Source organism: Anolis sagrei, chromosome 5 (assembly GCF_037176765.1).
Source record: "Anolis sagrei isolate rAnoSag1 chromosome 5, rAnoSag1.mat, whole genome shotgun sequence".
Taxonomy (NCBI): domain Eukaryota; kingdom Metazoa; phylum Chordata; class Lepidosauria; order Squamata; family Dactyloidae; genus Anolis; species Anolis sagrei.
Genome location: NC_090025.1, coordinates 76,407,069 through 76,431,097, shown reverse-complemented (window position 1 = coordinate 76,431,097; position 24,029 = coordinate 76,407,069). Strand labels below are relative to the sequence as shown.

General features: G+C 38.2%; 1 protein-coding gene across 3 annotated transcripts in view; it reads left to right on the top strand.

The window, feature by feature from the left end:
• GABRB1 (gamma-aminobutyric acid type A receptor subunit beta1) overlaps window positions 1-24,029 on the top strand; it is a 293,072-nt gene that overhangs the window by 133,183 nt on the left and 135,860 nt on the right. For 2 of the 3 annotated variants that reach the window (XR_010910015.1, XR_010910014.1), the window contains exons 7-9: window positions 219-371; window positions 3,989-4,230; window positions 6,785-15,235. Coding sequence is in view for 1 of the 3 variants with exons in the window: in XM_060778482.2 (XP_060634465.1) it covers window positions 219-371; window positions 3,989-4,230; window positions 6,785-7,132 (743 nt within the window). In the remaining 2 variants the exon portion in view is untranslated. Of the gene's footprint in view, window positions 1-218; window positions 372-3,988; window positions 4,231-6,784; window positions 19,956-24,029 lie in introns of those variants that run through there. The other variant, XM_060778482.2, reaches the window with a different exon arrangement.

The window sequence follows — 24,029 nt, the reverse complement described above, 5'->3', positions numbered from 1 at the left end:
ATAATATAATGTTATTATTAGTATTATATTGCATTACATTATAATATTATTAATATTATATTATATTATATTATATTATATTATATTATATTATTAGCATAGCACAGGAGACAAGGTGGAACTGTCCCCTGGCCCCCTCTCTCTTCACTCTGGCCCAGAGTGGCGGTTGGTGCTGGGGGAAGGGGTCCCCAGCTGATGACATATTATTGTTATTACAGGTGCGTATCCTCGGCTATCACTGAGTTTTCGACTCAAGAGAAATATCGGCTATTTCATTTTGCAAACCTACATGCCTTCTACTCTGATTACAATTCTATCCTGGGTATCTTTCTGGATCAACTATGATGCATCTGCTGCACGAGTTGCACTAGGTAATTTCTTCTCTGGACTATGCTGCTACTTAAATATCACCAGCAGATTTCACCAGCAGTGCACTCCCCAAAATAATCCTTGAAACAGAAATATAATATTACTATGGTTCATAACCAGCAAGCCTTGATCTTTCCCATTAGGCAAAGTATGAAAATCCAAGTGGCAGATGCTTGAAGGCCAGTAGCGACAGTTCCCAGTTGTTCCAACTGAGCAAACTAGCCTTTCTCATCTTTAGGGAGACAAAGAATGGATCTACACTGCCATATGCCCCAGGACCAAATCCCAGATTATTTGCTTTTAATTTGATTATATGAATCTACACTGCCATATAATCCAGTTCAAAGCAAATAATCTAGATTTTAAATGGCAGTGTAGAAAGGGCCAAAGTTTATTCTGCATATCCTTAATCAGTGTCTTGCCCTCCAGTTAATTTCAGGGGCAAATCCCATTCCTCATACAGAAGTAATGTACCAGCCTATCTAGTGGAATGGAAAGCTGTATGTATCTTATCTTTTATCTTGGTCCAGTACTTGCTTATTTTATTTATTTATTTATTTATTTATTTATTTATTTATTTATTATTTGAACTTATATGCCACCACTCCCCAGGGGCTCGGAGCAGCTTACAAGAATGGCTAAAATCTAACACAATTTAAAAACAATTAAAAACAATTTAAAACAGCAATATCAAACATTAAAAGCCTGTCGAAACAGGTATGTCTTACATGCCCTGCGGAAAGCTGATAAGTCCCGCAAGGCACGGACTTCAGGTAGCAGAGTGTTCCAGAGCGATGGTGCGACTATTGTAAAGGCTCTGCGTCTCGTTGCTGTTAGATGCAAGGTCTTGACACTGGGAATTTCCAATAGATCTTGGTCCTCAGAACGGAGGAATCTCTGGGGTTGGTAGGGGGTGAAGCAGTCCCTTAGGTACATCTGCCCCAGACCATGCAAGGTGAGTACCATCACTTTGAAAGTGATCCGGTGCTCAATTGGTAACTAATGCAGCTGCAGTAAGATTGGTGTTATGTGGCATCTCATCGGAATTCCCACAAGAAGCCGAGCAGCTGCATTTTGTACCAACTTGAGCTTCCGGATCACCGACAGAGGAAGGCCAATGTAGAGGGCGTTACAGTAGTCCAGTCTTGAGATGACCGTAGCCTGGATCACCGTAGCTAGGTCATCAAGTAAGAAGTATATTATTAGAGATGATCATCTAGTGCAGGATTAGTCTCCAACTGTTATTAAGCAAAGACTTCTGGAAGTTGAGAGACTGAATTTCATAGTGATAGTTATTTTATACTATTCAAACCTTACTTTTTTACTCAGTAATCATGTGCATCTGTTCTATGTGTTAGGGGGAAAGAAAGAAAGAAAAATGATTGCCTCCTGCTAACCAAGATAAATAATATTAGCACAAATTCTCTATAACATCCTATTTATACTTTGGAACAACCTGCATTGAAGGTCATTGAATATTCAAGAAAATAACAAGCAAGCAAGTTTTTCAGGGGAGTCTTCTAAGATCATGGCATATTATTTTTATTATCATAATTTACCTAGCAATCAAACATTTCTCCTACTCAAAAATAGGAATGCAAAATAGACACAGAGGTTTATTTCATTCCATTAAATTTCATTATTAAAGAGCACACACTAATGCGCTAAACATTTATGTCATGACAGATTTCTACGCACTTGGTGCATATGAATGTCCAGCCCTTGTTACTGTAAAGCATGGTTTATTTCACATTAAACCCACAGCTATAAATTTTTATTCAAAGTGGACTTTGATCCCCATTCCTTCATTTTAGCACTTTTTGTGTGTGGCTGAATTACATAGTCATTGGAGAACCAATATTCTGCTTCTGGAATCCTCTTGGGGCTGCATGGAGTGCCAAAATGACCAAAATCAAGGATCATGAAAATTGAAAGTGTCCCCAAAGTCTACTTATTGTTTTAAAGAAATGAGTTTATTTTTGGATATTGAATGGTGGATATTGAATGAAAATACTTTAAAATATTTATCAAACAGTTACATTTATATCCTGTCTTTACTTCACTGAATGCTAAATGTGAGAGAAATAAGGTTGAGCACTGTGAAAGCCACCCACTACATGGCTACCAGCCTCCTCCCAGTAGACTCAAATCAGGGAAAAGCTTTATGAGAACTACCACTCCTCTTGGCATCCCCCCAGCAATAGCAAGGGTATCCCTCTGGGCAGCTGAACCAGGAAATCCCAACCGGATGGCCCCCCATGAGGGTCTTCCTCCAGGGGCAAACCAAGAATGGACAACTTGGAAGTCCCCGAACAGACTCAGAAGTGGAGTGGGCAGATCAAAAGACAACCTAGCAAAAGGGCACTACCTAAAAGAATCCCACACCTTGTGTGACTGTGGAGCAGAACAGACAACTCTGCACGAGTATACTTGTCTACTATGCCCTGCCTCATGTACAGAGGAAGAATTGTTGGAGGCTACAGACAATGCCATTGCTGTTGCCCATTTTTGGTCAAAAGATATTTAGCTGCCTGTGTTCCTACTATTTTTATCAGTTTTATACTAATTTATGCAATGCTTTTGATGCGAAATAAATAACTCCACTGAAAACAAGGCAGCATACATGTCTCTATCCTTCCCTGATCTATCCACTTAATAGTGATGTGAGATAAAACAAGCTGAAAAAGAATGATTTAGCCAAGGTCACTAGGTGAGTTTAATGACTCAGTAGAGAGTTGGAGAGATTTGGATCTCTCAAATCCTAGACCAACACTCTATTCTGCACACCCTCTACAGCAGTGGTTCTCAATCTGTGGGTCCCGAGATGTTTTGTCCTTCAACTCCCAGAAATCCTAACAGCTGGTAAACTAGCTGGGATTTCTGGGATTTGTAGGCCAAAACGCCTGGGGACCCACAGGTTGAGAACCACTGCTCTACAGTATATTGTGCTAGGTAGTCACGTTGCCTGTTTGGCCTTCTCTGTTTAGAAGATATCCCATAGCTGATTATTATATTTCGGCTAACAACTTATGTTGTGTTTCGCACCACAACTTGCACAAGACTGCTTCCTTTCCTGTTTCAGTAATGTACATAATGGAGAAAACATACAGGATGAAGATGAGAAGTGTTCATAGTTGTGCCATGCAAATCAGTACTGCTATTTACAATTTAGGAATTGGCAGCCATGCTGCTTAGTTGATGTAGGAGTATGTTTCCAATGTATTTGTGATGTGCAAATGGAATGAGGTCTCAAAATGTGGCTATGTGAAGTGTTCTCAGCAATCACTCAGCTTTTCAGAGCAACTGAACACGTTAGGCCTCATTGGCACTGGTGGCTTGTAATCCAAGCAAAAGTGGATAACTCAGTCCATAATTCTGTGTGATTCGTTTTCCATTCCTGCTAAGACTATAAGCTGTCTCTTCTTCAGCTGTCTGAAAATTGTTTATTCTTGTGTAGGCTTTGCCTTCCCTTGAGCCAGTTGATAGCTCCTTCTTGTGTTCAAGTGGTGGCAACATAAGTATTAATGCTCAGATGCTAGTTTGCTATTGTTACATAGGGTTTTGGTAACTGTCTAGCAAAGGCATTTCCCCACACAATTTATTCTGTCTTTCTTTCTAGGAATCACCACTGTGTTGACGATGACTACTATCAGCACTCACCTCAGGGAGACACTGCCAAAGATCCCCTATGTGAAGGCAATCGACATCTACCTAATGGGATGCTTTGTGTTTGTGTTCCTTGCCTTGCTGGAGTATGCTTTCGTAAACTACACATTCTTTGGTAAAGGTCCTCAGCATCAGAAGAAAGCTGCTGAAAAGGCCACCACAGAGAAGAAGAAACTGGAAATGAATAAAGTACAGGTAACCATCTCTCTCTTTTTTCATAAATATATAAATTTATATTCCAGATGAGACTAAAATAGCTGAGGAATCATCATATCAGAAAATTCGGACAGCTAATGCCTCTACACTACACTAGTGCAGTAGTTTGTTCCACTTCAACTATTATGGTTCCAACCTTATAGAATCCCAGAATCTGTAGTTCCTTAGAATTATCTGCTGGAAAGTTGTAGCACTGTCATGCAAGAAGATGTGCATATAAAGCCTTCTAGCATAGAATTATAAGTATTTTACCAAACCATAAATTCCAAGATTCTATGGGGCATAGACATGAAAATGGTCAAAGTGCTATAGCTATCTAGGAAAGTTATACTTAGGCTGGATCTACACTGCCAAAAAATCCAGATTAACTGCTTTGAATTGGAGTATATGAGATGGGGCCTTAGAGCCATTTTATCTTTGCCATTTTACAAAATTCCATATGGAATATGATATCCAGCAAAGTCTGGGGTGCCATCAAACAAACAACGTGTATTAAACAAAATGTGTAAGCGGAAATATGAGTTTAAGATGGCATCATAACAGGCTCAACTATGCATTTGGCCTCTGTCATATCTGTGGCTCCGAGACATCAAGACTACCAAAAACAAAGGTTGTGGGCTGGGGGAGCATGTTGCTTCTGGGAACCTCCAGGAGAAGAAATTTTCTGCTAAAACAAAAGGCCTTTACAGAAAAACAAAATTTCATTTTTTTAAAAAGGAAATGAATGTAATGCATTCTCATCAACACAAGAGTCAAACCCAAGAAGGTGGTGGTAGTGGGATGTGAGAACAACACAACCTTTTGAATGATAAGATTGTTTTCTGTGCAGAAAACAATTTGTTTTTGCACGAAAATGGGATTTTGTGCAAGACACACCACTTTCAGTACAAAAGGTTGGTTTGTGTGCAATCCTCCCTAACTTTCCCTCATAGTTCTTTCAACAAAGGGCCCAAATAAGAGTTCCTCCCAATTATCTTAAATTTGGAGAAAACAGATGTAAGAACATAATCCATTCTTCTAAGAATATCAGTCATTGGATGTTCTGAGTCATTAGGTATGAGAACTTTTCCATGTGCCTCTGGACTTTGGGTTATTTAACCTGATCTCCACCTGCAAGTTCCTACCAATAGTAATTCTGACTTCATTTTAGGATCGCATTGTTTCCTGCAGTTAAAAGGACCACATTATCCCTTGAGTCAAGCACCATTAAGATTTTTTTACAGGTGGACAAGCAGAGAGTTAGGGCAAAGTGTAGAAAACAAAAAGATATGTCTGTTTCTCCTTCCATTAGGGAAATGTGTTAATTTGTTCACAATCATAATAAAGTATTTGTTAGGAATTCAGAGAATATAAATGACTGGTGATTTAAACTGATCAGGAGGTTGTAAGTCAGTAGAAACTCATTTTAAAATAAAGCAGTGTTGTTCATGATACCTTAAATTAAGGCAGTAATTCATCCACTCTTTGCATCATAATAAGCGGTGAGTGCATAGTACTTTAAACAAAGAGGCTCACATGTATCATTGATTTTAACTATTATTATTCATGAGTTATTTATCCTTACAATGCAGGACAAAAAATAGAACAATATTAATGGTCTTTATACTCCCTTTGTGAGTGACTACATAATTAAATGTGGAAGTCCTTTAAACTACCCTTTGGTTTGTGTAATACAGATACAACACAATTATCTGTGGATTCAATATCCATGGTTTCACTTACAAATGCTCTCAAAAATACCTTTGTGCCCCCCCCCCCTTGCAAAGTTTGTGCTAACTTCAATGCAATTTTATGGTATACTTCCAACCCAAGTATAACCAGAATATAGAGATGAATTTAATTCATAGTTTCAGGTATCAAGGTTTGTGTGCAATGTATCCCTAGATGATATGAGTGTCATACTGTAATTAAAACATTATGTACATATAGTCCCTTGTTACCATGTATGCTCATGTATAGGTTAACAAATGTATGTATATCAAGGGCAGATTTTGGGGTCAAAAATATAGATTTTGATAAGATCCATGGATAAGTCCTGGATAACCAATACCACTTCTGGAGGCCAATCATCCCTAGATGCCACCGCCATTCCCCACCCAGGCACTCAAAAAAGCCAGAAGCAGCACCATGGCAGAGAGACTAATGACCTCTTCACAAAGAGCTAACATTGGCAGAATGATCTGGTTTAGCCTGGGTCGCCCACAAAGCCTACTGGCTCCCATCTAACAATCACATAAAGTAGAAACAACTGGTTCTTCTCTTGAAGTATAAAACAAAATCTTTGTTTGAGAAAATGTCCTGTTCTTTATTACATATGAGTAGACTCCAGTAGTCACATGAATTGACTCCAACCAGCAACCGGTTTCGACTCACAAAAGCCTTCGTCAGGTGGTGGGGTTCGAAATTATCAAATAAAGCTCATCATTGGCATTGGTTGTTGTACAATTATTTCATTTACAACTTACTAGCTGGCAAGATTGTAGAACACCACTTATGAATTAGAAATGTTCTCTAAAGCATGCTTCTTCTTTAGATTGATGCCTGTGGGAATATTCTTCTTACAACCCTGGAAATGAGAAATGAAGTTAGTGGATCCAATGTGATTGGAAGTCTGAATGATCCAAGAGGAACCATGTATTCCTACGACAGTGCCAGTATCCATTATAGAAGACCACCTCCTACAAGAGACCTCTACAGCAGAAGCCCTTTGGATAGGCACACAGTCCATCAAAAGGGACGCTTACGAAGAAGAGCATCACAACTCAAAGTCAAAATCCCCGATTTGACTGACGTCAATTCCATAGACAAGTGGTCCAGAATGGTCTTTCCTATCACATTTATTCTTTTCAATGTTGTCTATTGGCTTTATTATGTGCACTGAATTATGCTGTGATCCCTCCACCCAATCAACCCAAACACCTTTTCTCCTTTTTTTCTTTTGCCAACCTTAAGGACTACAGTAGCCACAATGCTACAGTACAATATTCAGCCATGCAGTGGGTTAGGGTGTCCTTTTTACCACATCCAAAAATTACTTCATGTTTACTTCAAAAAGACAATATCTATTCTTTTAGATCTGCTTTCAGAGAGCGACGACATTGAAGACGTAAGTGCCATTCTTCTGTCTCATTTTAAGATTATTTCTGGTGATCTTTCCTTTCGTTTTTCCTAGCATTTAAAATGAACACTGTTTTCTCTTTTTCATGAATTAGATTGATATTTCACTGCATTTTGAAAAGTATGAAGTTTAACAGAATTCAGGTGATAGCTGTGATCCTATGCACACTTACCAGAGAGTGAGCTCTTTACTTACTTCTGAGTAAACGTACATAGGATTGGGCTGGAATTCTTTTACTATAAATGACCTCCCAGAACAGGTGTTTATTCTATAATGAAGGCATATATGGAAACCTCTGATAGAGCAAAGTTAGGACGATTGGGTTTAAACAATTCACTTGTCAAATCATAGGTTTAAGTACATATTTAGAAATCAAAATGGTACCGTTGGTGAAGCCTGTAGTAGATATTTTAAAATCTGCTGATGATTTTACATACATGTCTTTGAAAGAAAAAGAAATTATCAGAAGAATGTGCAAAGAAGTTTAACCTCTCCTCAGTGGTGACATACACATCTCTAGAAACAAATCAAGCTTTCAGTTTCTTCAAATATACTCTGTTACTTTTAAGGAAATAAAGCCCCATGTAGTTTGATAGCCATGATTTCTGTAAGCAGGCAAACTCTAGACCAAACAAATTATCCTATATACTCATGTATAAGTCTAGAAAGTTTAGTCAAAAAGCCAACCTCAAAAAACTGAGTTGATTTAACCATGGACCAATGTAAGTACCTAAGTACTTACCGATGTAAGTACTATGTAGGTACTTAAACCTGATCTAAAAAAGAATAGTCTCCAACTCTGAACAGAGTGGTGAAATGTAAGAGCTTAGTCTGTCCTTAGATGACTAGAAAAAGCACTGACCACGTCTACTCTGTTGTGATATTTTATACGGCGCATATCAAAATCCATAATTTTGTCCCCAAAACCCGCTCTCAATCTATACATGAGGTTGACTTATACGTGAGTATATACGGTATTTACATTTTTAAGAATGAAGCCAATGGCTGATCTTCAATACAAATGGGGCTGTACCAGAGAGAAAATGCAGGGATTTGACAGGAAATAGGGGGGGCTTCTGAAGATGACCTTTGTTTCATCAAAGCTTAGAATATACCTCAATTAGGTTTACTTTCCCCTCACTTATGGGCCTTTTTTCACAAAAAGAAAGGAAATATGGAAGAGCAAATCATGTGACATCATATCTACTTTGCCCCAAGTATGCCCATACACAGAGATTAAACCTGAGAGCCATGGAATACTTCTGGTATTATAATTTCTGTAACAGCAGGTCATAGAGCAGTCCAGGTTATATAAGAGAATACCTGTAGAGAATACACTGGTATTGATTTCCCTCCCCACAGTTTTGGGTCTACACTACAACCTTTTCATTTGCAGACTCTATATCAACAGTTTCACTTACTCATGTGCCAAAAATATTTCCCCAGAAGTGTTTGTGGGTCTCTCTTGGTCCTCCAGTGCTAGGTCCTTCTGTGTTTCTTTCTAGCCTAAGTATAATAAAAAATATAGAGTTTGCTACTATCAATGGTTTCAGATGTTTACAGTCTTGAGGCCCTTCCACACAGGCGCTATATCTCGGGTTTTCTGCTTTAAACTGGGTTATATGAGTCCACACTGCCAGATAATCTGGGATAAACAGAAAACCTGAGATCAGATCCTGAGGTATAGGGCCTGTCTGGAAGGGTCTTGAAATTTATCTTCCATGAATATGGGTGGCCGCACTGTACTTCTACTGCAGCTACATAGAGCAGAAACTTTAGCATTCCCAGAATTTGAAATGACAGGGCATCTCTTTACTCTCTCTTTGATTAGGAGATGGATATGTGTCCAGAGATCAAAAGGTGTGAACCACATTTCCATTAATTATTATTTTTTAAACGGCAATTATAAGAACAATAATAATTAATCTTTGGTGGTGTGTCAGTTAGAGAGGTCTTCTTTGATCTATGATTGTGGCATTTGAAGCAAAATGCTTGACCAAAAACATAAAATTATACCAACGTGGCATCCTCCACAGTAAGTCTTACATAAAAATTTATTGTTGTGTATGATGTGTATAAGGGTTTTTTAAAGCAATGAATACTGAGAGATGGTTTGCCAGTTCCTTCTGAATTTTAGTCCTCAGTGCTTGGTATTCATCAGGACTGATCCTGCTTAACCTCCAAGTCCAGACAGGATCTTTAGAGTATTTATCCAGGTTCTGCTGTTTCTACTTCCGTCAAAATACTAAGTTATGGGATTTTTTTTCTCAGAAAAGTGATCTAAAGACACCTGACGTGATCCTTTTCCAGATAGTAAAAAGGTACAATTCAGATCAATATTTTTGTGCAAGCCATTTGTATCCAGTGCTGAGATACTGGAAAAGGACAGAATTGAAATAATACACACATTTTGCAAAAGCAAAGTTTATATAATAAACGGGCAAAAATATCCCCCATTTTCATAATATATCCTAAGGTCAGCCAGTTATAAACTCTTTCCCATAACCAATAAAAACAGGATATTTTTATACATTGGCCAAAGTAACCATCATCTGCACTAGTAGAAGGTGATAGCAACTTTATATATTTGCACCAGAATCATGTATATATACAAACATCAAATCATAATAGAATGTTCACAGCTTTTTTAGGTGGAACTGAACATAAATATATGTGCACATGGTACACCTAACTAATATGTAATCAGATATGATGGTTCATCAGATATGGAAAACTATCTGTTCACTAAATACAAGACCCGTCCACCCTTTAACATGTGATTAGACCACATCAGTTTTACATTGTCTCAGAGTATTTTCTATTATACTGAAAGTTAGCATTTATCAGATTCAATCACTGAAAACTAGGAGTATGAAACCAATATGGTAAGCTTCCTTAGTATAGGTTTTTCGGGCTATATGGCCATGTTCTAGAAGTGTTCTCTCCTGACGTTTCACCTGCATCTATGGCAAGCATCCTCACAACCTCTGAGGATGCTTGCCACAGATGTAGGAGAAACATCAGGAGAGAATGCTTCTAGAACATGGCCATATAGCCTGAAAAACCTACAACAACCCAGTGATTCCAGCCATGAAAGCCTTCAACAATACATTCCTTAGTATAATCTTAATTTTTTTCATAGTTTACAAGAGTACAGCATCTAAACAACTGGCATCTAAACAACTGGCAGGATTGAAACGAAATGCACACACACACATTTCCAAGTCTTAATTTAATAAATTGGTAATATTAAAACCGTTATGAATGAAAATCATCCCTTTAAAAATTCTGATTACTTTGATGACACTTAAAAAGCTTGACTTGCTAGATGTCAAGAAATGAAATTATGATGGAAATGAAATTAGAAACAAGTGTTAGTCTTTCCAAGAAAAAGAGTACAAATGTTAAAATGCAATAAAAGGGTAAGTAATTAATTGTAGAATAAGCAGGAGAATAATACATCAGACTTTGCATCCCTCTCAAATTTTAATTATTTTTTTCCAAGTCACATAATTCAAATTGGGTGGCATGATGTCCAATTTTTAAAATATTCATTTGCATGTAACCACAATTGATTTATGTGATGAAGAGGAAATCTTTGTACACGCAACATTGTACAGCATTAACTATTATTAAGTTTAATTAAAATAGCAGAAATTGTAGTGTTACCTGAGTTTATGAACACTTACCCAGGAGTAACTAAGGCACACTGAACATGTGTTGTATCACAAGTTGTACTGAAGAGTAATTCTATTCACAAGGTCCATTAGAAAGGAAATAAGACTTCTGTTGCCAACTAAATACAATTAAGAAGGCAATATCTTTCTGAAACAAAATATGAGATTCAGAAATATATATATATCCCATGAGTCAAGATACCCAAATTGTATCACAGGCACGTGAATGTTGCTAGAAGCCATGCAACTTGTACCATCATTATAGTACCTCCATGCACCATAATATTTTTCATGGGTGAATCTTGCCCAGTTATGTTTGCTGCCATTCCGTTCTCTGTGATATCTTGAAAGTGGCTTCTTGGCTATGTTCCATGTGTCTGGTAACATATATAAGTCCAGTCACACTGACACTGAGTCAGTAACATTTACATGCCAGGTTCTACAGCTCAGAAGTATGTCCTGGATGGCAGGCTGAAGCTAACATTATAAAGAAATGCAGGTAAAGAATGGCTGGTTGTGATTACCTCAATGGTGTCGTGAATCCACTCTGGAGTTTGTTCCAAACTTTAGAGGGGTTTTCCAAGAATCTGATCCTGCTTGGAGATAAGATTCATGAAAGTAAATAAAACCTGAAACACAGGGTGAAATTGAAAACCACTGACACTGAAGGCACCAGCTGCCACCCCAATACCCAGAGTCATACTGAAATGGAGGCCAAAAGATTTACGCTAAGTAAAATTATATATAGTACATGGGAACATATATGATACATTTTGTTCATCTGAAGCGGAATTGCATTAGAACTAATTACAAGCCAACACAAGTAACTAGATTTTTTACATAATTAAAGCTACACATTCTTGGAAATAAGTCCCAATAGGACTTACTTCGAAACAAAAAAATGCATAGAACTGGATTGAAAGTGCCTTACAATAACAAGAAATAATATATGAAGTTTCACCCCTCTAATCTACCAAGATGTTTTGGTAGGAAAACTATGGGTTTCCATATATTTAATCTCTTCAATTGATGTTTTTCTAGCAAATCAAAAGCCTCGTTTAGACCAATCCCACTAGTTGATGAACCTTTATTCAGGCCCAGGTCACTGGGGCAAATTGAAATGAACTAAAAAGGAGATACTGCATCTATGTCTGTAATAGATTTTATGTGTATGACTTGGATGCTTTTCATGATGCCAAAAATTACACTGGCCAACTCACATTTTGGGGCCTCAAATGTTAGCCCTGTTTCTTGGTATATTTGACCTGCTGGTTCCAAAAATGGCACAAGTTTCCCCTATCAACTCTTGTTTTGGAGATGCAGAACATATGACATCTACCAATCACCATTTGCTCAGCCATAGAAAACTATGATAACCATGTCTAAGAAACTAGAGTCGGTGTGATCTATCCAATGAATTTTCTGAATCAGTGTCCCAAATAAGCTCAGGAAGAGACCTAAAAATCAAGACATCTTAGAAAAAAAAATGATGGGCAGAAACACATAATCACCTGAGCTGCAAAGGCTTCTCAAACTATAACCCAGCCGCCATCAGACAGCTCCACTCTTCTCCAATTCTTTCCCAAAATTTCTCAGGCCACATTTTGATAACCCAATACAGTATTATCCCGGCGAAACTCTCTTTCCTCTTTGTCTGTTTAAATGGTGTCCTACATGTCTTGCTAGCTAAAGAAGTACCCAAAGTGCCAAGTGGGAAGCAGAGTTTTAAAGCTAGTTTTTTAAAGTCTTACTAAGGTTGAGCCAAGAGAATTCATACACATTGTGCCTTTTATACATCCACTCTTGAGTGTTATCTAAATCCATGAAAACAGACAAAAGAATCCATGAAAACAATATGTTTACTGAAGTGCCTTGCTCATATGAATCTGGATTCAGTTTTCCTTTGAATTGGGCCAAACCTTTTACTTGCCTTTAATCCCCATTGTGGGGAAGAAGAGAGGACAGGAATTAGATTAGTATATAAAACAATAAAAATGAGGAGTGATGGCCAAAAAGCAAAAATCCCAGCCAGTTTACCAGCTGTTAGCATTTCTGGGAGTTGAAGGCCAAAACATCTGAGGACCCACAGGTTGAGAACCACTGACCTAGACATTCCTAGAGAAGTATTCTCTCAGGCAAACAAAAATAGCAATTTCTTTATTTGTGGTTTTTCTTATTCAGTGGCCCCATGCCCCCAACCCCAGCAAATGTGTGTGGCTGACTATATGTGCCTTTTTATCAGGCAAAGTGAGAAACATGTAGTTTTCCAGATATTGTTAGACTATACATTCCATCAGTCTTAGACAACACGGTCAGTAGTGAGGGGTGATGAAAATTGTTATTCGCTAACATCTCCAGTTGTCCTTCTATAAAACAATTCTGACATGATCTGACTAAGACATGCCGTTTATTGAATCTGATGTTTTCTTTAAAAAATGTGAAATCATGCCAGTGAATATATTTTGTCAGCTCTATTTCGAAGAGAGATCCTTCATCTTGTCAGAAATCTACTTCTGGAAAGCTTTGCAAGACTCATTTGGGATTCGTGTAGCAATTTACCTCATGTATAAACTAAGCAGATTGCTTATTTTATTTATACTTCTCCTTTCCACATAAAAAGGCACTCAATACAGCTAACAATAAGACGGATTAAACACAGAATATTAAAAGAACAAGATAAATCAGTTGGAGCCCCTTCTAACAGTGAATCAGTTAACATTTATGAGTGTTTAGCACATAAATTTAACACATTTGTTTAACCATATTTGAAATGTCTCATATTTAAACATTTCCTTTTCCTTGAAGGAAAATACATATTAAAACTAGGGTGAAAGGATGGAGAAAGGAAGCAACTCAAGTTGTTTTTATTACAGTGTGGCAAAGGCAATAACCTTAGCCATTAATCTATTCTTTGTGTTGCTTGGATAATTAAAACCTGCACATGAAGAGTACACATGTTATTGTTTGAAATACAGTTCCCAGAAACTTCCAGCCAATATAGGATTCTGGAAACTGGGGGTCAAAAAGTTACCGTAATTTCTCCTAAGCCCGTTGGCGAGTTGCTAGGGCACAAGTCATGTTGGCAATCCATTTGTGTATCATATATATAGTACAAAAACTAATTCTTTACTTGTGAATTTCCTTTCTTGTCAGTGAGGCAGGAAACAAATGGACTAAATCCTATTTTCTGCTCTCAGAAAATGTAGAACATCCCCATAATATTTATTATTATTTATTTACTATATTTATATTCCTAAATATAGAAATAGAAATAAAGAATGTTCAAGCTTTCATACAGTGGCACTTATTTCTCATGCCAGTAAGGTAATGCTCAAGATCCTGCAAGGAAGACTCCAACAATACATGGAGAAAGAGTTGCCAGATGTACAAGTTGGCTTTAGAAAAGGCAGAGAAACGAGAGACCAAATTACCCATATCCACTGAATAATGGAGAAAGGCAGGGAGTTTCAGAAAAACATCTCTTTCTGTTTTATTGACTATTCTAAAGCCTTTGACTGTGTGGATCATAATAAATTGTGGCAATTTTTGGTGGTATGAGTATACCAAGTCACCTTGTCTGTCTCCTGAGGAATCTGTATAATGACAAAATAGCAACAGTAAGAACAGACTATGGAACAACAGACTGGTTCAAGATTGGGAAATGAGTACAGCAGGACTGTATAATCTCACACTACCTATTCAACTTGTATGCAGAACACATCATGCAACGTGAAGGGTTTGTTGAATCCAAGGCTGGAGTTAAAATTGCTGGAAGAAATATTAATGACCTTAGTTATGCAGATGATACCACTTTGATGGCTGAAAGCGAGGAGGAGCTGAGGAGCCTTCTAACCAAGAAAAAAGAAAGTGCAAAAGCTGAAAAAAGAAAGTGATGTTTAACTGGGTTACAGTTAAACATCAAAGAAACCAAGATGGTGGCAACCAGACTAATTGATAACTGGCAAATAGAGGGAGAAAACATGGAGGCAGTGACAGACTTTGTATTTCTAGGCACAAAGATTACTGCAAACACAGACTGCAGCCAGGCAATCAAAAGACCAGTCTTGATAAAATAGTGAAGAATAGAGGCATCACACTGGCAACAAAAATGTGCATATTTAAAGCAATTGTATTCCCTGTAGTAACCTTTGGATGTGAGAGCTGGACCATAAGGAAGGCAGAGATGAAGGTAGATAGATGCTATTTGGACCACAAGAAGATCCAACCAGTCCATCCTCCAGGAAATAATGGCCGGCTGCTCACTGGAGGGAAGGATATTAAAGGCAAAGTTGAAGTACTTTGGCCACATAATGAGAAGGCAGGAAAGTTTGGAGAAGACAATGATGCTGGGGAAAATGGAAGGAAAAGGGAAGTGGGGCCAGTCAAGGACAAGATGGATGAATGGTATCTTTGAAGTAATTGGCTTGACCTTGAAGAAGCCATGGGTGGCGATGGCTGACAGGGACTCTAGTGTGAGCTGGTCCATGAGGTCATGAAGAGTTGGAAGTGACAGAATGAATAAACAACAAAATTTATATCCTGGCTTTTTCAACCCCAAAGCGGTCTCAAGGCGGTTTACAGCATAGGCAACAATTAAATGCCTTAAAAACAATATCCATCCAATAAAATTAAATAAACATGTCACTTAAACATTTTTTAAAAAGATTTAAAACATTTAAACATTACAAATACTACCATAAACCATGTTATCTGGGTTATAATAACTGGATTCCTTTCCCTCTCTTGACCAGAGAAGTACTATGATTCATCTATGGAGACTGAAATGAAATGAGCTTAGTAGGTCATAAACTGTATAGAATTGCTGTAGTAATATAGCTTATTCTGTCAGATACTAATATTCTGTCAGATACTAATACCAAGCTTTTAGCAACTCCTGCCTAAATAAATAGCTAGCTATGTGACATCTGACTGTGTTTGCGTGAGGGTATGGACTCGAGTGGTCTTCCATTGCTACTCTTGGTCAACCATTGGTGCCTTTAGATGTCAGCAAATCAACCTGGCACAACCTTATTCTGTCACTCAATAGCTCAAGCTGATCTTATACAGGAAATCCCAAGAATCTTGAAGAACAATTCTATGAACCTTTTACATGAAAAATAACTTTGTCTATTAATTTAAAAATGGTTTTCAGCTGGGCCACAGCTCAGTGATTATAATAGACCCAGATTCAGAGTCAGCAAGCCTTTTCCTAGATGTCTAAAAATGAGGCCAGCAACTTGGAATAACCAGTGTCCATGATTGTTATCAATATGAGACCTTTATCCAAAGACAAACAGTCCTCATATACCATTCACCAACAGATATGACTCTTCCTCAACAGGTTTTTACAACCAGCTTTGAATTGTGCAGGGCCATTTGAGGTAGTTATCCAAAATTATCACCTCAAATGGATCTATGTCAAGTGAAAACAAATGAAGGAACTATGTTCAGTGAATTGGTCAAGACTCAGGTTTAAATCACACTTGAACTTTACTCACTGAAATCCAAAAGGGTTCACATTTGGGCATATTAAGTATTTGTGCCAAATTTGGTCCAGACCTATTATTGTTTGAGTTCACAGTGTTCTCTGGATGTTGGTGAACTACAACTCCCAAACTCAAGGTCAATGCCCACCAAACCTTTTCAGTATTTTCTGTTGGTCATGGGAGTTCAGTGTGCCAAGTTTGGTTCAATTTCATCATTGGTGGAGTTCAAAATGCTCTTTGATTGTAGGTTAACTATAAATCCCAGCAACTACAACTCCCAAATGACAAAATCAAACACATACACACCGAACTGCACCAGTATTCAAATTTGGTCCAGTGAATGAAAAACATCCTGCATATCCTTTCAATTTATAACAGTCGGAAAATTACAATTATGAAGTAGCAACTAAAATAATTTTATGGTTGGGGGTCATCACAACATGAGGAACTGTATGAAGGGGTCACTGCATTTAGGAAGGTTGAGAAACACTGGTTTAATCCTTTGAGCTACCTGGGGCATTAGGAAGGTTGAAAGACACTAGTATAGATTCAGATTTGATATTTCCTATTAGCCGCCCCCCTATTTTAGACTCATGCATGCACTTTAAACTGTAAGTTTAGTCTGTTTTTTAATCTGTTTCTTTTAAATAAAGAAAGACTATTCAGATTTAAATAATACTTGGACTTAACTCACTGAAATCCATGATGGTGTCCCAAGTATGACTAAACCTAGATCTCATGAATATATATATATATATATATATATATATATATATATATGTAAATCTCAAATATAAAAGAATACATTGCAGAGTCTGTTTATGAATTAAACCCTTTCCCCTTTCCATGGTTCATTTCAATTTTATTTATAGGATTTCTGAGGCATAGTTAAATGGAACTGTAAAGTGTGCATTGCTAATTTTATCGTATGTCCTTATCGATTCAAATTGGAAAGTTTAATTGCAAGGATAAAATCAAAAACATTTTTCAAACCATCCTTTGATGTGGTTTGGCAGAGCTTTTCACACCAGAATAATTTGGGGTGGGGTGAGCTGCTAAAAGGACCCTCTTGAAGTGTTTGTTTTTGAAAATGAAAGGAAAGATTTCTAGGAAATACATTCAACAGAATGCCAAGGGAGGAAAAATAGACTAATTTTTTACAATTAACTTTTCTACTTTGTACAAAGATATGCTGCATTTTCTGATTCAAATTCCTGACCTGTTAGTGCAATGTGTATTTCCGTATATGCTTTTTACACATTCAATTCTAACTTTTTAGTGTATGTGTGTATATGTGTGTATGTGTTTTATGTATTGTTTTTGTTAGGATGTTTCCTTTTTCTTACTGTATATGATTGCATGTTTAGGAGGGTTTTCCCACATAGTTTAAAAGGTCTGCTTAATATAGCATTTAGGATTCTTTGCTGTCGACACAGAAGTTCTTTCAGATGTTTTTCCAAAGGTGTTTTTTCTGGATTAGATTGTGCATTTTATATGTTTTAAAATATCTATAAAGCCCACAATACTGTGATTATTTTCATATGCTGATTAACTGATCTAGTATAGGAGAAAGGCCCAAGAAGACATCCTCTGTAAGACTCATTGCTCTTGCTCTGTTTTCATCCACTGTAATGGGTACACTGGTGCCTTTTCAGTTTGAGGAGAAGGTAACATCCAGTAAAATCTACTCTTAGCTATATTAAAGAGTCAGTGGCAAAACAAGGAAAAGCTGTGCTGTAATAGCATTACTTTGCCAGTTTCTTTCAAACCTTATAGTACATACATCAGGTATTACTACCAGGATGAATGGCTTTCCCCCACCTTTGTATCTGATGTAGGTGCTGTAAGGCTATGCCCCCATATGCCAGAAAATAAAGATTTGCCAAAATGGTGTATATTTTTGGTTCAGGTGAATAAAACTTATTTTAAAAGATAGAGAAATGATCACTGCCCTTAATAAGTTAACTATACTTGACCAAAGTTCATTCATGTTTGTATATCTTCTTTGTATTAATGGATCACACTTGCCAATCATGGTGGACTCCTATTTTTAATCTACTTTTTAGAGTACTCTTAAGTAATATTCTTAAAAAGCAGCCCACTCCCCTCTAATATTGAGAAGTAACTTAGGTAAAGGTTTCCCATGATATTAAGTCTAATCATGTCCAACTCTGGGATGGTGGTGCTCATCTCCATTTCTAAGCCAGAGAGCTAGCATTGTCCATAGACACCTCTAAGGTCATGTGGCCAGCATGACTGCATGGAGCTTCGTTACCTTCCTGCAGAAGCGGTACCTATTGATCTACTCACATTTGCATATTTTCCAACTACTAGGTTGTCAGACACTGGGCCTAACAGTGGGAGACCATCCCACTCCCCAGATACAAACCGCCAGCCTTTTGGTCAGCAAATTCAGCAGTTCAGCAGTTTAATCTGCTGCGCCAACAGGGGGCCCTTGAGAAGTCACTTAGAACTCACAAATTAGTCAAAAAATGCCACGATAATAATTTTATTAATAGTTTTAACACTGCTTCTTCAGAAATACTAAAATTGTATTTTAATTACTAATGAATTATAGCCTGTGTGCACCTATTTGTATTATTTGTACCACTCCCTTTCTCAGGGTACTTAGGAGCATCCCAACTTATTTTCCAAATAACCCTATGCCAATGAGGTCAATGCATGGTAATTTTTTCAAGCCCAACGACTGAGCCTCATATGGAAGTAGGGATTGAACCCAGGTATTATTATGGTCAACCAATACTGCCCCTACATCACTTTCTTTGAGGAACAATCATATCCATAGAGCTAGAATTGGAGGGCACCTCAAAGGCATCAAATCCAACTGTTTGCCAGCTGCAGGGAATCCACTGCCACAGTATCACAGAAAGAGGGTCACCTCCACAGAACTGCCAGTTTTTCTCAATGTGTTTGAACATACAAGCCATCTCCAGTAACAAATCCATCCTTGTCCAAGTACGGAGATATGACAGATTGATGCTGATTAAAAAATGCTTCAGAGCCCTTTTGTTGTAAGCTCTAGCATTCTTGGTCCCATCTTCTCCTTGCTTGCTCTTTTTTCTATATTTTTCTATCTGATTTTTTTATTTTAATCATTGCCTATTTTAGAAAACAATGCCACCCACTTGGAAAAAAATAATCCTCAGAGAAATGTGAATAGCAACTGAATCCCAGCAGCTACCGTCCTCTTGCTTCATCACACTTGGTATGGATTGCCTAGATTTTCCCATTCAATACTGCAGTCACTGGCAGGTACAAATTACCATAACAGAAAAGGACGGGAAAGTAGCATTATCTACCTTGTTCATTAAGCCATTTTTCATAGCTTCAAGAAATGTATTAAATGTAAATTCTGTTAGCTGATGTATACCTAGTAAACAAATAAATATTATTTTTAAAATAGCTTTCCATTGTTCAGACTTGTTTTTTATAAATCGAAACATTAAAGTGCCCCCGGTTTTATAATAATGGAGATGCCCAACACTTGTTACAAAACTTTGTATATAAGGTGTAAATTGTCCTCCTTCCATTTTATTAAAATAATTTGTTTGCAATTCATTTTGTGGAAGATCGCCTAAGACAGCGTTTCTCAACCTGGGGGGTTGGGACCCCTGGGGGGGTCGTGAGGGGGTGTCAGTGGGGTCACCAGAGACCATCAGAAAACACAGTATTTTCTGTTGGTCAGGGGGTTCTGTGTGGGAAATTTTGCCCAATTCTATTGTTGGTGGGGTTCAGGATGCTTTTGACTCTAGGTAAACTATACATTCCAGCAACCACAACTCCCAGATGGCAAGGTCTATTTCCCCCAAACTTGACCAGTGTTCACATTTGGGCATATTGAGTATTTGTGCCAAGTTAGGTCCAGATACATCATGGTTTGAGTCTGCACTGCTCTCTGGATGTAGGTGAACTACAACTCCAAAAATCAAGATCAATCCCCATCAAACCTTTCCAGTATTTCCTATTGGTCACAGGATTTCTCAGTGCCAAGTTTACTTCAATTCCATCGTTGGTGGAGTTCAGAATGCTCTTTAATTGTAGGTGAACTATAAATCCCAGCAACTACCAACTCCCAAATGTCAAGGCCTATTTTCCTCAAACTCCACCAGTGTTCACATTTGGGCATAATGAGTATCCATGCCAAGTTTGGTCCAGATCTATCATTGTTTGAGTCCACAGTGCTCTCTGGATGTAGGTGATCTACAACTACCAAACTCAAGGTAAATGTCCACCAAACCCTTCCAGTATTTTCTGTTGGTCATGGAAGTTCTGTTTGCCAAGTTTGGTTCAATTCCATCCTTGGTGGAGTTCAGGATGCTCCTTGATTGTAGGTGAACTATAAATCCCAGCAACTACAACTCCCAAATGACAACATCAATCCCCTCCCTAACCCCACCAGTATTCAAATTTGGGCCTATTGGGTATTTGTGCCAAAATGTGGTCCAGTGAATGAAAATACATCCTGCATATCAGATATTTGCATTACGATTCATAACAGTAGCAAAATTACAGTTATGAAGTAGCAAAGAAAATAATGTTATGGTTGGGGGCCACCACTACAGGAGGAACTGTATTAAGGGGTCATGGCATGAGGAAGGTTGAGAAACACTGCCCTAAGACAGCTAAGAATACTCACAGAACATAGCATTGCAACATTTCTCCTCTAATAATGTTTTATCAGCCAATCACAGAGTTTATTCCCCTGTAAAATATCTCATGAAGCCCTGGTGCTTCCACTACAGCAGTGGTTCCCAACCTGTGGTCTGTGGCCCACCAGTGGTCCACAAGAACCAAAATATGGTCCGCGGCTTCACCATTACTACACCACTGCAACGAGTGACTGGTCTTGCAACACCCTCTTATGGTGCCAAAGCTTATTAAATATGGTTTTCTGTGGGCGAGCAGATAGCGACTACTGGATAGCATCTGTTGGGCATCAGAATCTAGAGCTGATGTGGTCTATCCAATGCAGTTTCTGAATCAGCACCCCAAATAACCAAACCGAATCTAAAGTTGACCAAAAACCGATTCGTAACCCTTTTGGTACTAATGTTGGAAAGTGGTCCCTGGTCATAAAAAGGTTGGGATCTACTGCACTAAAGCAACATAACTTGGTGCCATCCTTTACTCCAGAATTACATGCAAAATCGTCAGGGGCTATTTGTGGGAAAATGTATTATCATTGTAAATATAGTGGGTTGTTGTAGCTTTTTTCGGGCTATATGGCCATGTTCTAGAGCAGTGGTTCTCAACCTGGGGTCCCCAGATGTTTTTGGCCTTCAACTCCCAGAAATCCTAACAGCTGGTAAACTAGCTGGGATTTCTGGGAGTTGTAGGCCAAAAACATCTGGCGACACCAGGTTGAGAACCACTGTTCTAGAGGCATTCTCTCCTAGGAGATAATGCCTCTAGAACATGGCCTTATAGCCTGAAAAAACCTACAACCCAGTGACTCCAGCCATGAAAGCCTTCGACAATACATTGTAAATATAGATGAATATTGGCCAATTTGTAGCACTGATGCACAAGCTAAAGGAAATGCTAATAACAATGTATGAATATGTTCATCTCTGATACAGCATCATACTTTTATAAGTAAACCCAAAGTCTTGCTAAAGTAAATTAGAACAGTGGTACAAAAATGTAAACCCCTTCCCATCAATATTGCCAATTAACACAGATTTAGATTATTAAATATATGAAAATGTATTGCTCCTGGAGGAAAAATTAAAAGAAAAAACAGGATAGTACCTAATAGATCTTCAGATAATACATTGTCAACATTTTTAAGTAGGCAGCATTTCTATGCCACATGTCCATTTTGTTTGCAATTCATTTTGTTAAAGATTGCCTATGACAACTAAGAATACTCACAGAACATAGCATTGCAATGTTTCTACTCTAATCGTGTTTTATCAGTCAATCACAGAGTTTATTCCCATGAAGCTCTGGTGCTTCCAGTACAGCAACATGTCTCTCGCCCCCACCAGTCAGACTTGCAAGGGGGGTGGGGGGGTGGGACAGAGAGCAGGGTCATAGAGTTTTTCCTCTGAAGTGGGTCATAGAGGGAGATAAGTTCGGACAGGTACACATATATATTTCATAAATATGTGAAAATGTGTTGCTCCTGGAGGAAAATAAAAATCAGGATAGTACCTAATAGATCTTCAGATAATAAATTGTCAACATTTTTAAGCAGGCGGCATTCTATGCCACATGTCTATTTTCAAGTGCTCCAGTCTAGGGCTCTTCACATTACATAGTTATAGTGCTATGGTTTCAAGTTAACTGCCATGACAACATCCAATGGAATTCTGGGATTTGTAGTGTAAGGTGGAGTATCTGAAATGCTCAGCCACTGAGCTTGCACGACATCAAACTACAACCCTCAGGATCCAATTGGAAGTTGCAGTTTGAGTGGGATCATCGTGTTATAATTATGTATGGTGAAAGAACCCAAGGTCAGATTCCAAAACATGAACAGGAACTGTGTGCCACTGTTCCACACGTCGTTGGGTTACAAGTCACCAAACCCATAGCCAATAGTGGGAATTACAGGGCAACAACTAGAAGGCTAAACCATTCCCAATCCTGTTCTAGAACCGTATCTGGGAATCATAAAATTTTAAGAGTTGGAAGAGATGACAAAGGCTGTCCAGTCCAACCCTATGCCATTTAGAAACAAGCAAAGCACTCCCAACAAATGGTAATTCAGCATCTGTTTCTAAATCTCCAATGAAGAACCACACTCAGAGTATACCCCATTGTAGAAGAGCTCTGTCAGGAAATTCTTCATAAAATTTAGATAGAATTCCTTTTTTTAATAGTTTGAATCCACTTTTTTGTCCTACTTTCTGGAGCTGCAGAAAACAAATTTGCTGCCTTTCCCAATGTGACATCTTTTCAAATATTTAAACATATGTTGCCATTAACATATATGCGCTCTCTCTTCTTCACTGATGCAGTGAACAATAGCAACCTAACATTGGCCTGCTATCCAATGGTAATTACTTATTTACTTAGGCGATCCCTCATTGGCTGAGAAAGATAGTCTTCCACATCAGTATTCTGGTGGGTCCGTAGGTGACTGTGGAGCCCTATTCTTGCTCTGCGTCTTCTCCCGCAGTGAGGGCATTGGTTTCCAGGTGGAAGGCGGTCTCGGTCGGGGTTGGCTCGACACGCCTTCTTCTTGGCACGTTTCTCTCTTTTGCCCTCCATTCGTGCCTCTTCAAATTCTACAGCACTGCTGGTCACAGCTGACCTCCAGCTGGAGCGCTCAAGGGCCAGGGCTTCCCAGTTCTCAGTGTCAATGCCAGAGTTTTTAAGATTGGCTTTGTACCTGCCAGAGCCCAAGCATTTAAAAATAAATCAACATTTTTGAGCAATGTTTGCCCTCAAACCACACGAAAAGCCCTCCAAATTAACTAAAATACCCCACTTGATTATCATAAGCACTCCAAACCCCTCAGAATCCTC